Source organism: Quercus suber, unplaced genomic scaffold (genome assembly GCF_002906115.3).
Source record: "Quercus suber isolate HL8 unplaced genomic scaffold, Cork oak 2.0 scaffold_1012, whole genome shotgun sequence".
NCBI lineage: Eukaryota > Viridiplantae > Streptophyta > Magnoliopsida > Fagales > Fagaceae > Quercus > Quercus suber.
The window spans coordinates 88,847-102,103 of record NW_027070424.1 but is presented as its reverse complement, the minus strand read 5'-3'; the positions used below and the strand labels follow the sequence as shown (position 1 = coordinate 102,103).

Below are 13,257 nucleotides of genomic sequence, written 5' to 3'. Positions count from 1 at the left end.
TTTCTGATTATAGACCTGATGGTGCAAGAATTTTTAAGTAAACTAGTTGCTTGGAGCACAAGAATTTAAAGTTGAGTGCCTATAAAATCATGTTCTTGAGTAATATCTCTACTATTTTTTTCCTATTCTATATCCTATCTTTGAAACAAGCAAAAATATGAGATCTAAATTTCAGATAGGTAAGGGTCCTGGGACCTCCCCTTCAGCTCTAGGCAAAGTGGTTTAGGGTTCAAAACCATGTAATATCACTTCATAGTGATAATAGAATATTTTGCACTTAAAAACAATATTCAAAACACATGCAAATATGAAAGGAGAAATGGAATGACCCCCCTTCTTGGGTTGTCAGTTAAGAACAATTTCTGATGTCAAATTTGTATTTACATCTCTTCATATAAGCGCAAAAATTATCGCAGAAAAATAAGATTGTCTCCTCTTTCCTGCTAGTGTAGTATCCTTGTGGCAGATTTCATAGTACCTGGCATTGTCTCCTATATTTTAACTATACAAGTTGAATTGCAGCAGTGTTAAGCCTTAGGTGATTGGTAAGTAAACAGCTAATGCATCCTTAGCGAGCAGGCACTGGGTGGATAGGGACCTGAAATTACAATTACAAATAAAAGTGAGTTCATTAAATTACCAGTGTACATAAATTCCACAAAATTCAGCAAATAGATGTGGAAAAGAATACATTGGCAGGTTAGACCATGTGTAGTAGAAACATGGATCAAATGTCAAAAAGTGGCTAAATATGCCTATGGACCATTTGCAGTGATGGTATTGACTAGTGAATAACTAGAGCTACTGTTGACTGTTGAGGGCCAGAACCGTGTCACATACCCATAACAATATATCTTCCTCCATACAGCCAAAATCATGAATCCTCCTAAGACACATTAAATGGTATATCCAGAACCTGATATAAGATGTCATATGCATGCAGCTGAAACAATTCTATTCTACCCAAGACTACTTGCATGTTATATTGATCTGAGTTTTATTTTATTCTGTTTCTTTATTACAACATTCAGTATTTCATTATTAGTGAGCATCTAATGTGGTAGAAACACCACTGGTTCCAGAGATGGAAACCCAGATCCAGCAATAATAAAAAAATTTTAGCACTCAAAAAAATAAAATAAAATAGATGTCTGTTGACCTTTAATTGACACATCAACTGAATTTGATGAGTTACTCAACATCATGTCACAAGCGGTATCACCAGCAGCATGCTTACAAAACCCAGGGAGAACATCAGGGCCATCAAACGGTTCCATTTTAACCTCAGGAAACTTCCGTTTAACCAGCTTCATCTCAACATCAGAACTTTGTCCACATGCTGGGAAAATCATGTCATGGAAAGGAAGGGCAGGAATTGCTAGATTGCCTTCCAAAGGGCGGAAGATGCCCCATAGAAAAGATCTCACTTCCAATCCTAAATTAACAATCATGAACATTAGTTTCTTTCATCACCAATAAAAGCTGTTATAAGTACTGCAACTCATTCATACAATAATTTTATCACTTTGATGTTATATTTTAAATCATTATCACAAAACTTGGGTTGACTTTCTTTAAGTCACTAGGTTTTTGACATTTTATAATTTCTACCTCCTCAGGATTTCTAAGTGGTGCAATCACAAATGTTTCAGCATTCTATCTCTATTATTTCATTATAAAAATAAACAAAGGAAATATTATTTGAGGAACTTGTCTGCTAAAGATTACATTCTTTTTCCTTTTTCCTTTTTCACTCTTTATAAAAATCTTGAAACAGCCACGGCTTAATCCTTCTGCCTAACTGTTTCAACCATATCATTTACAAGCATACATCTTATAGCTTAAACTTTATCTATAATCTAATATTTTGAACAATGAAGTTCTACCAGTATATAATAACAATTTATATCAGAATTCACACAAGACTCACCACAAGAATCCAGATAAAGTCTTTTAGAAGAAAAAATTAATAGTTCCACATCATTCACAGAACTCCTCAGTACCAGATCTTGCATCTCTACAAGCTCCAACAGGTTAAAGTACTGCTCTTTAGACCTACAATAGAAGCAGTCTTTCTATATTAACATACTATCATCTATAAAAATATTGCAGATTAAGGCCTGAGCATTGAATTCATAAACATACCTCTCAAATTTTCCAGGGAAAAAGTATAGTGCAATATCATTTACAGTAGGGCAGACATTTTGAAAGACATCCACCCAAATATTGCAACAAGGAAGAAATGTACAAAGGAGCACTCCAGGCATGTGTTTTGAAATCTCAAACACTTTAGGGTGTACAGTGACTGGAAGATAAGCCAGAAATCCTTCATAGAATTCACTACGAGAAACCATGTCAAGGATCTCAAAGCTTCCACTAGCAAAGGAGAATCAAAATCATTAGAAAAGCAATGTCACTTAGATATGTGTGACTTTAATATGTTCTAGTTGACTTTAATATATTTATATATATATATATATGTGTGTGTGTGTGTGTGTGAACTTCAAGAAGAAATAGCACTTTTGTTGAATTGCCTACATGCCATAAATCATTTGTGAGCATTTTTTCCCAAGTATGGATTGTTAATAATGGTTAAATGATTATATTCCCTATTTCCTAACAACTTAAGCTTTTAGGACTAGTGTTAGCTTATAATGGTATTAGAATAAGTAATTATGAGTTCAAACCCAATCTCCACTCTAGCTCACATTTAAAAAAATTTTAAAATTCCACGTGTTGGGGCCACTTATTGAGGGGCAGTATGGGCCCCCACATGAGATGGAGTGTTAAAATAATGGTCAAGTGATTAAATTTGTCTTCTCCTAATAGCTTAAACTTTTGGGACTATTGGTAGTTTATTATGGTTTGGTTATTTATTTGGATAATTTGATAGTTACATTGGAGGGTGGGATTTAAACCCTAAATGTCTCCAATGGAAACACTAGGCAATTTACTATGGTTGAAATATGAAACAAAAGAAAACTCAAGTAAAAATAGGAACATATTGTAAGATTATACCAGGGTTGAAAGAAACAATCGCCTAGAGTAATATATATATATATATATATATGATAGGTAATATTAGAGCAGTTAGTAAAATATTGAAACAATAATAAAACACAAAGCCCCATTGTCCAGCAATCGGTGTGTTGGGCCACTTTGCGCACTCAAGCTCTTTTATAATACATTAGTAAGATAAGAAAGATAGAAAGACAGATGATTTATGAGGACATTAAAAAGATAAAGGAGAAAGGAGAAAATATTGACCGATGGGGGAGTTCGAAAATTGTCATGGATTCCTCAAAACAGTATTAGTTAAGCACACAAGTTGGTGCTCAGAACGTGTAGAGTAGGTAAACATGCACTTTTCTTTTACATTGAAAATTTGATCATTAGCCAGTATGGAATTTCTCACTTATATAGTTGGTAGCTACCATTACACAATTCGTAGTTTTGAATCTTGTTTTTTTTAACCCAAATGCATTTCTCAATAAACAGATAAGTTTGAGACATCATGAAAGAAAACATCACTCACCACCAGGTAGCATCTAAAGCAGGATAATTTGGAAGAAATTTCTCAATTTTGGGCAAAAAATTCAGAAGATCACTCTCAGCTTCCTCAGGTTTAGCAGTGCCATGGAAGATACCTCCTAAGATATACCTTTTTCAATTAGTATATGAAACCAAATAGGCAAAGTATAATATTACTAATAGGTTCGTACAAACATGTAAAATTCACAAAAGGCCAAAGAATTTTCCTTGCCTGTATATATGGGTAGAGAATACAATGGCTCTTCCTTGCAGACTAGGGAAAACTGCTCACACATGGGTCCATTCTTATATGCTGCAGGAGCTGTTTTATCTGAAAGAAAAATCGATAAGCACCCAAATTATTTCCATGAGGTAGATACATCTACACTTTCAGCACATATACGTTATAAAGGAGCATGAATCTGGCACATATTCAATGTGAGTCAAATGTTAACAGTAATTAGTTGGGCGGCTCAGCTGGGTGCAGTTGACTCAAAGGAAAGTCAATAGTACCTTCTGCTTCATTAAATAACAACTATTGTCCCTTGTTAGACTTATAATTGAAATTTAATTATAGGCAATATGCCTTGGGAAAAAAGAATTTATATTTTACAGCAGGATCAAATCACATGCATATGCCAGGTGTTTGAGACCTACTGGACACTCTACCTTTATGTTCAGATGTTTGAGACTTTTGTTCCTGAGAGACTGAATTGATGCCTACACTGCCACATACAGGAGGCTTGGAGTGTCCAGTAGGTCTAGAACTCTGATGCTCATTCACATTCTGCCCAGAAATTTTCAGAGATGAAGTTTTAAACTCGGATATTGTTGCCATGCTATCTGATTGAGCAGAACTAGAGCCCAAATCACTTGGTGAATACAATTCTACCATTTGGGCTCCTGACTTTTGTTCCTGAGTGACTGAATTGGTGTCTACAATGCCCTCTACAGGAGGCTTAGAGTGTCCAGCAGGTCTAGAACTCCGATGCTCATTCACATTCTGCCCAGAAAATTTCAGAGATGAAATTTTATACTTGGATGTTGTTGCCATGGTATCTGAATGGGCAGAACTAGAGCCCAAGTTACTTGGTAAATATGATTCTTTCAATCGGGCTCCAGACAACATCTTAACAGCTTCTTCAGGAGGAATAAACTTCACTCTGGAAGTTCCAATATGCAACTGCTTTTTAAGAGGACCTGTTTTCCTTGAATTCTTAGGAATCCTGCTAGGACTCACAGATCGCAGAAAGTCACAGTTGGATATCCTGGATTTTTTTGAGTTTAAAGCCTCAGGAAAGTGTTTCTTCATAGTAACTATTGGAGAAACTATGTCTTTGCTTGACCGACAGGCATCACAAAACCAAATTTCTGGAACAATGTGGAGCAGAACTCGCGTGCAGTAGCTGGAGAAAGAGTTCTATACCATCATTTTTCAGAGCAAGTATCAACATCAATTATGCAATACAAAAACCAAAAAGTTTAGTAAGCAAAGATGTTAATTAGATCATTGTTTAGTAAGTTTCCATTAGTGGTTGTAAGTTCTAATAATTTTTTTTCTGGTTTCTAATGTTTTGGCAGCAATGCTGCTTGGTTTTGAATTGATTGAGTTTTAGCTTTTGTGTTAGAGGGTGGATGTAGCTAGTGTCTGCAGCTTGCTGCTTGTAATCTGGTAGTGTTGTTCTTGGTTTTTTGAATAAAATCTTATTCATAAAAAGAAAAGAGAAAAAAAGAAAGAATGTAAACAAAGAAAAAATGGAGCTGATAATATAATGTAAGTGCAAGAACAAGAACAAAAGGTAGAGTATATAAACTACCACGTCCAGGAACCTTTCAACACAATCTTTGATCATGAAATGGAAAGTTCAAGAATTTTGATAGAAACCACAACTCATTCAAACCATGTGAGCAAATAAGGTAGGTCCATCCTTAGAAAGGAAACAAGGATCTGAACAAAGAATACAATAACAACACATACACATGTTCATGCTTGCACAAGTGTGCACACGCGCACACTGACACACACAAGGAATTGGAATAGGTGAGAGGAAAGAGTTAATCATACATATGTTCGCTTGCTAATTTGCAGTGAGAGCAAGTAACGAGAGTTTCTGCATAACCTACATGTCCACATATATCACAAGGTTCACCCTGCAAATGAAAAGATTGCATTAAGACTATAAATTTGGTTATTACTCTATAGATTTTAGAATTAATTTAGCGTATCAGCTGGTAGCATCCAATTCAAATCATTTTGACAAACATAATACATTAAATTTGGTCTAGCCATCTGCTCATGGAGATGTTGGACTCTATAGGGTTCAACCAAAGACGTATTTCACTAGTTCATTGTTTGAATGGTCCCATGTTTCAGGTCCTAGGGATATTCATTTTATTGTAGATTTTATTGATTCTCTCATTTTGATTCTAATCACTAATTTTTGTAATTCATTAGGCTAACTTATGTACACACCATGTGGAAATGAGGAAGTTCCTCTTCATTAAAAAAGACCTTATTACTTATCACAAAAAATGGTGGAAACAAAATTCAAGCTATAAAGCTTTTAGTACTAATGTTGTCCTAAAGTGATCAAGGACAAAATGAAGATCAAGCAACAAAATAACTATGAAAATTCAAGCTGGCTCATTAAAATGACCTCAACATATTTTGTAACATTAGTCTCAAATACTCTCTCTCTAAATATCAATGCTAAACAGAACCCTTTGGCACCATTCTGCGTATAGCTCACTCTGCCCTAATGTTCATCCAGTTAAACTCTCTGCAGATAATTAATCATGAAGATATGAAGTGCAGTAGTGTGGTAAAATGTAAGGCAATAGATGTTTCCTATGAATGTTGCAAGACAGAACCTTATAGCTACAGCCTACAGCAGCAACCATGACTGGAAGACAGGGATATTGCAAATTCACAATAGAATCATATTTGGATGGGACATGGGCAGTATATCTTCAAAGGGTTTCTATATACAAGTATTGTTAAGAAATTAATAAGATCATGTCATCCAGTAAAGACAAGCAAAAGACATATATCATGAATGACTAGAACAAACCTATGTCACTTCTAAAACATAAATCAAAACTTGGGTTTGTAACTACCATTTGTTTTTCTTCCATTGGAACATGCAAAAGGAAAACAAATTCCACATAACGATTGTCAATATGTTTAACTATCCAAATTGTATTAATAATGAACTAACACCTCCCGGTGTTTCACATCCAGATTCAAATCCCTCCTCTCCTAATTATCATTTTACTTGTAAATAGAAATGGGTTAGCATCTAACACTAGAATAGTGACTTTCATAGGCATCATATCGAAATCTTCAACTTGTTACTAGGCAAAAACTTGTTTTAGATCTTGTTAAGTATGAAAGAAAAAAAAATGCTTATAAACTCTCAAAACAAAAGAAAGCTACACTAGCTTGCAGCATTTTTCCTTTTCTTTAATACTCTTTTATTTTAAGTTTTCAAAACCAAGCACCAAAGAGCAAAATGTATGGTCAAATTAGAAAGATTTTCAACCCAAAATTAAGACTTTAGCACAGCAAATGGCGTGTGTTCATCAGCATAGTAAACAGAGAATAGAATATTAGTAAATACTCTCTCTCACTCACACACACACATAGAAAAAGTCCCATAAAGAAGAAATTTGATGGGCAAAAATAATTAAATAAGAAATAAATTATCAACCAATTTTCACCCATTTCCACTTGAACCTAGAAAAGTTACACCCAAAAAGAAGAGAAAACCATATATATATATATATGTTTGTTAATGGAGAAGTTGCAATAAATAATCGAAATAAGTGGTTGGACCAATACCCAATAAAGGAAAAAAAAACACAGCACAAAGTGACGCTCAAAAATCAATAAGAAGAAGAAAGGAAAAAAAAAACCTTGAAGCAGACAAAGAAGAAAGCACTAAATGCCAAGAATGGTGAATGATTGCTGATGAAAGAGAAGAATAAAATTTAGGGTTTTTACCAGGTGGGTCTTTCTTGGAGCTTGCATTTTGGGCAGTGATTTAACAATGTACAGTATTCTTGCTTTAGTTCTTTATTGCGTGGTCGTCAAGTATCTGGGACTTGGAGTTGACTGGTAGAGACTACAAGACCCAGAGAAGAAGAGAAGTGTCAGCATCCACAATATTTTTTGCAACAAATTTTATGTCTCTTTCGTTATTGAGTTGTCATTAGTTTTTAGGCGAAAAGCACATTTTCGTCCCTACATTTTCACACGATTTCCATTTTGGTCCCTAAAATTTTTTTTTACCGCTTTTAGTCCCTATCCTGGAAAACGCCTATTGTTTTAGTCCCTGCCGTTACATCAGAGACGGAAAATGCTGACGTGGCAAACGGATGGCACTGTTAGCTGACGTGGCCATTAAAATAATAATAAAAAAATGTTATTTGGTATTAAAAAAATTAAAAAATTAAAAAATTAATTTTAACTAAGTAAAAAATTAAAAACAAAAATAAAAACAAAAAATTACATCAATTGAGATCTAAGTGTGATTGTTTATTCATGTTCAACATGAATAAACAAGAATAATCAATAAGAAGAAGAAAGGAAAAAAAAAACCTTGAAGCAGACAAAGAAGAAAGCACTAAATGCCAAGAATGGTGAATGATTGCTGATGAAAGAGAAGAATAAAATTTAGGGTTTTTACCAGGTGGGTCTTTCTTGGAGCTTGCATTTTGGGCAGTGATTTAACAATGTACAGTACTCTTGCTTTAGTTCTTTATTGCGTGGTCGTCAAGTATTTGGGACTTGGAGTTGACTGGTAGAGACTACAAGACCCAGAGAAGAAGAGAAGTGTCAGCATGCACAATATTTTTTGTAACAAATTTTATGTCTCTTTAATTATTAAGTTGTCATTAGTTTTTATCTAGATCTTAAATCACTTTATTGTCAGCACTTTACAGTTTGCTATCTCAATTATTATATATTATTGTAAAAAATTTGTGAAAAGATTAGTGGCACTAGTTTTTTTCTTTTTTATTGAGAGAATTTCACATTTTATGATGTCTGCTTATAATGATAATTTTTATTATCAAATTAAAATATTAATCAGTTTTTTATATAGATAGAAATTAAATTTCAAATCTTTTATCCAACCATAAAAAATTTTACCAACTGAATTATTTAAAACTCACGTGATTATAAGTGGCTCGAGGCTTGTTGAAAGTAAAAAAGCTTCAGATTCTATAATTATAATTATGATGATTTATTTTTGTCGACAATGTTACAACTTACAAAGTACGAACAACCAAAGAAAAAAAAAAAAAAAAGACCAATTTCACACCCTTTTTTTTAATAAAGCCTGTTGTCAAGGAGCGTGAAGTGCAACCATTCAAAAAAGAATCTGTTAGTAGGTCCCATAGCCACTGCATTGAGAAAAATAACAAGAAGCTAATAAACAATGTCCATTTCACTTGAATTTGCTCAACTCGCTAATAATAAATTAGTGTTTTTTTTTGAGGGAATAAAAATAAGTTAGTTGATTACAATAAAAATTTAAACTTTAATCAATGCAATTAGACTTCTTAACTATATATATATATATATAATAGATTATGATTAATACAATATCACCCTCGTTACTTTTATCATACACTAATACTAACTTGTTATATTATGATTAATACAATATCACTCTTGTTACTTTTATCATACACTTATCACAACTTGTTATCTTATATAATTTTTTTTTTATAAATGTCACCTCAATAATTTTTTTTTAAATGTGAAATTTATTATGCATCTATTTTTTTTTAATCCAAAATTAAGGATAATATGTATGCTCCACAATCTACATGCCTTTTGTGAGGAGCCAAATGGCATATTTTGTATGGAATGGGCATTATACACATCCCATAAAATATTAGGTGCTCGAAGAGTTCTTAACACCACTTTATTGATTCCATTTAGTTCAGGTCGCAATGACTGAAATTTTTTGAACCGGTCAGCTACTCGGTACAAAACGATGTAACATGAATGTTGGTTACTATAGTCTAGAAGACCAATTTCACAAGTAAGGTGGGTGCCTAACACCTTCTCATTTTGTAATATAGCCTTCGAATTTAGATCAATGGTTAGAAGATCAAATACTTATTCATATAATTTTCAATCTTTAGATTGTAACTAAGTCATGTACTTTATCTTAGATTATATCTAGGACCAAAGTCATTTGCATGGGTTTGGCCCATACCAATCAATTCAAAATGGGCGAGGGATGCGGTTTCTCACAAACACACTGTAGGAATTTTTCTAAGTGTTGAAAACACATTTATGAATGAAGTTTACTAACATAACAATATTCTTTAACATTTGTTCTTACTATATGTTCTTCTACATGAACATGACCATCTTTGTTTTTTTAAATCCTTCTTATAGTCATTTTATCAAACATGTGGAAACATATATAGAAATGTGTTGGGACGTTTTTGCGACAAGGGTAAAAAATGCGAGAATGGCCAAAGTCTCCCCTTGGGTTCTTTAAAAGTGATTATTTGTGGAGAGTCAAGCCTTAAAATTCCAAATGTATAATGAACAAAAGGCTAATGGTGCTTTAACAAGAGAGAAATCAAAATACCATAATTGAAATACAAGAAAATGCAGAAAAAGTACATAGGTCTGTAACTTTGACCCACAGTCTGTGAGAAGAGGAAATTGAGAAAGGTTGTGGGGAAGAGAGGGAAGGTTCCCTGTACCCATATTTATACCCCTAAACTTTAGAATTATGAGACTGTTGGCTGGTTGAATGGGCTTTTGGTCTCAAGTTTCAGTTTTGTGGGGAAAACATAGTTGGTTCATTTTGAATCTGATTGGGGCCTTTTGTATTGAGTTTGGAGTGCTCTAAGTGATTGGTTTTTGGTCAATAGAAGAGGCTTTGAACCCTAAGGTCTCAATCAAAGAGGTTATGGTCAAATTGTCTTGTATTAAGTAAGAGGGTTGGCTTGCTTTTTGCATAATTTGGGAAATGGAGTCACCTAAATTCATGGATTGATGTTTCCTAGACATGGTAGGCCTTTGGAGTCTGCATTTGGTTGTTGGCCAGCCACTTAGGGTCAGCTATATGTTTTAGGCAAAAAATGGTAGAGCAGAAAAATTGGGCCACATTCAGCCAGAGCATGAAAGCTCTTTTGGGGCGGAAATTTCGGGTACAAGACCTCCTCTATGAGCCAGAGGTGCTACCAATGTCCCTTACCCATTTGGTAGCACGCATGGGCTAGGCTCATGCAAAAGATCCGAAAGAAACCAACTCATACCCTTCAAACTACACTTCCTCAATTTCTCCCTAATATGTCGCATAGGCTTGGGCCATGCTTAAAAGAATAAAATATAATATAATACATAAATTGAGCCCACAAGAAAGTCGGGCTTGGTTGAATCGGGCTTGTAAAGAATGTGACGAAAATGGATATCAACAAAATGCAAATATTGAAATTACCTTTAGCATTAAAACAGAGAGCAAACTATTTTGCTTGACAAAAATTCATTGTAAAAGAGATATAATTTAAATAAATAAATAAACACACACACACACACACACTCACACAAAATACTTTTCAATATATAAAATAAGCTTGACATACCATATAGTTTTAAGGAGCAGAATGATATCCCCTCTCAAGAATATAGGCTTGCTACTCTGAAATTAGCTCTTTTATGGCATGAGATAAATCTAAAACCATTCATCTTCTGGTTAAGAGAGACAAAGGACGTCTAATAGTTCATATGTCATCTTTTTGATTTTATAGGGGTGGTGGCAACTAAATATGTATGAAATGGTTGGGTTCAATGAGAAGAGGAAGAGGCAAGAAAGGAGGAGAGAGAGAGAGAGTCTGAGGCATTAAAGAGCATACATGGGAAGTTAAAAACAATGGAGAAAGGGAGTCAAGGGTGTTATGGAAGTAGAAGTGAAAACTGTAGAATCGTTAAAAGATTAATAGAAAAAAAATAATTTTGTTTATTAATGGAATGAAAATAATGACATAGCTGCTGATGTGACTCAACAACAATAAATTTAATATGCATCGATACAATAAAACACACACACACACACACACAAAATATATATATATATATATATGCACCGATACAATTAAAAAAACACACACACACAATATATATATTTCTACCTAAAAAAGAATGACTATTCCCAGTATTATATAAAAATTTGAAAATTTTGAATTATTTTTAGCTAGAAAAACAAATGGCATTGGAAGTATAATCTTTCAAACTCTCTCTTCTTCAAATTTTGGGTATATGATTGGGTTTTTCACAGTTCATTTATATTAGACTTCTCATAATTTGCACTAAATTAACTCACTTTAAACAAAAATTAAAAATTTTAGATGAGACACATATCACAACATTAAACTCTAATTGAAATTTAATTTAAATTCTAATTGAATTTTCTCTCAGCCTTGACTTTATATATATATATATATATATATGATGTTTTATTTTTGTCAACAATGTTAATTACAAACTTAAACTTTTTTTTATATACAATTAAAAAAAACACACACACACAATATATATATATATATATATTTCTACCTAAAAAAGAATGACTATTCCTAGTATTATATAAAAATTTGAAAATTTTGAATTATTTTTAGCTAGAAAAACAAATGGCATTGGAAGTATAATCTTTCAAACTCTCTCTTCTTCAAATTTTGGGTATACGATTGGGTTTTTCACAGTTCATTTATATTAGACTTCTCATAATTTGCACTAAATTAACTCACTTTAAACAAAAATTAAAAATTTTAGATGAGACACATATCACAACATTAAACTCTAATTGTAATTTAATTTAAATTCTAATTGAATTTCCTCTCAGCCTTGACTTTATATATATATATATATATATGATGTTTTATTTTTGTCAACAATGTTAATTACAAACTTAAACTTTTTTTATAAAATCTTTTGTTAATGAGTATGAAGTGCAACCATTCAAGTGGAATCTAATAGGCACCCATCCCACAGACACTAAATTGGAAAATTAAAAAAAAAATTAATAAACAAATATTCATTTAACTAAAATTTGCTCAACTGCCTAAAAAATAATTAGTTGATTACCGTAAAAAGTTCAACCACGTTAAGTACACTGTAATGATGATTAGAGTATAAGAAGAATAAATATTACTAGTAATAAAAAAAGCTAAAATGGAATAATAATTCATATTCATCCATTTGATGATAACACATGAATAAGGTGGTGGAATGATATCATATTTAGTCAAAATTTCTAAAACACCATTTTTACAAAATTATATGTTTACACAGATTGGATTATGTTTTGAATTAATTTTCAATTTGTAAGGACAGCAAAATAGATATAAACGATAAACAAACTTGATTTTCTGTATTTGAGAATATCAAACTAAAAAAAAAACAAACTGGCTCTAATCTCATGTTCACAATAGAGAAAGAATGATGATAGCAATAGTTGGGTATTTTATCCTTTTGTATTAGTTTAAAGTGATAATTAATAGAAATAAATAGTGTAAACTGAAACTATTGATCTAGAATTGGGTTTCTCTTGACAGCCTAAAATAAGATAAAATTTAGGGTCTCTTTGTTGTGGTATTGGAAGTGGAAGGTATAATAGAAAAATTAAGACAAGAAATCTCATTAATTAAGAACAAAGCCAAGAAAGACTATAGAGAGAATAAATGTGTTATGAAAAA

At 32.6% G+C, this 13,257-nt stretch overlaps 1 protein-coding gene across 2 annotated transcripts; it reads right to left on the bottom strand.

The window, feature by feature from the left end:
• Nucleotides 1-221: 221 nt before the first annotated feature.
• Nucleotides 222-7,686, bottom strand: LOC136065542 (ASI1-immunoprecipitated protein 2-like). 2 transcript variants are annotated; one of them, XM_065768874.1, is made up of 9 exons: nt 7,535-7,686; nt 5,597-5,682; nt 4,201-4,937; nt 3,764-3,862; nt 3,536-3,650; nt 2,146-2,376; nt 1,931-2,055; nt 1,160-1,435; nt 222-598 (listed from the first exon to the last, which is right to left on the bottom strand). In XM_065768874.1, the coding sequence occupies exons 1-9, from the start codon at nt 7,559-7,561 to the stop codon at nt 558-560; spliced, it is 1,737 nt and encodes a 578-aa protein (XP_065624946.1). In that variant the 5' UTR covers nt 7,562-7,686; the 3' UTR covers nt 222-557. The 2 variants fall into 2 exon arrangements, with proteins under 2 accessions (XP_065624946.1, XP_065624947.1); XM_065768875.1 differs by having other exon boundaries at nt 7,447-7,559.
• Nucleotides 7,687-13,257: the final 5,571 nt, after the last annotated feature.

Coding starts and splice junctions, on each gene's coding strand:
- LOC136065542 (XM_065768874.1), bottom strand. CDS start 7,561: ATGCAAGCTCCAAGAAAGACCCACCTG. Junction 3,863..4,200: donor TCAAACATCTGAACATAAAG/GTAGAGTGTCCA, acceptor TTTTTCTTTCAG/ATAAAACAGCTCCTGCAGCA. Junction 3,651..3,763: donor TTCTCTACCCATATATACAG/GCAAGGAAAATT, acceptor GGTATATCTTAG/GAGGTATCTTCCATGGCACT.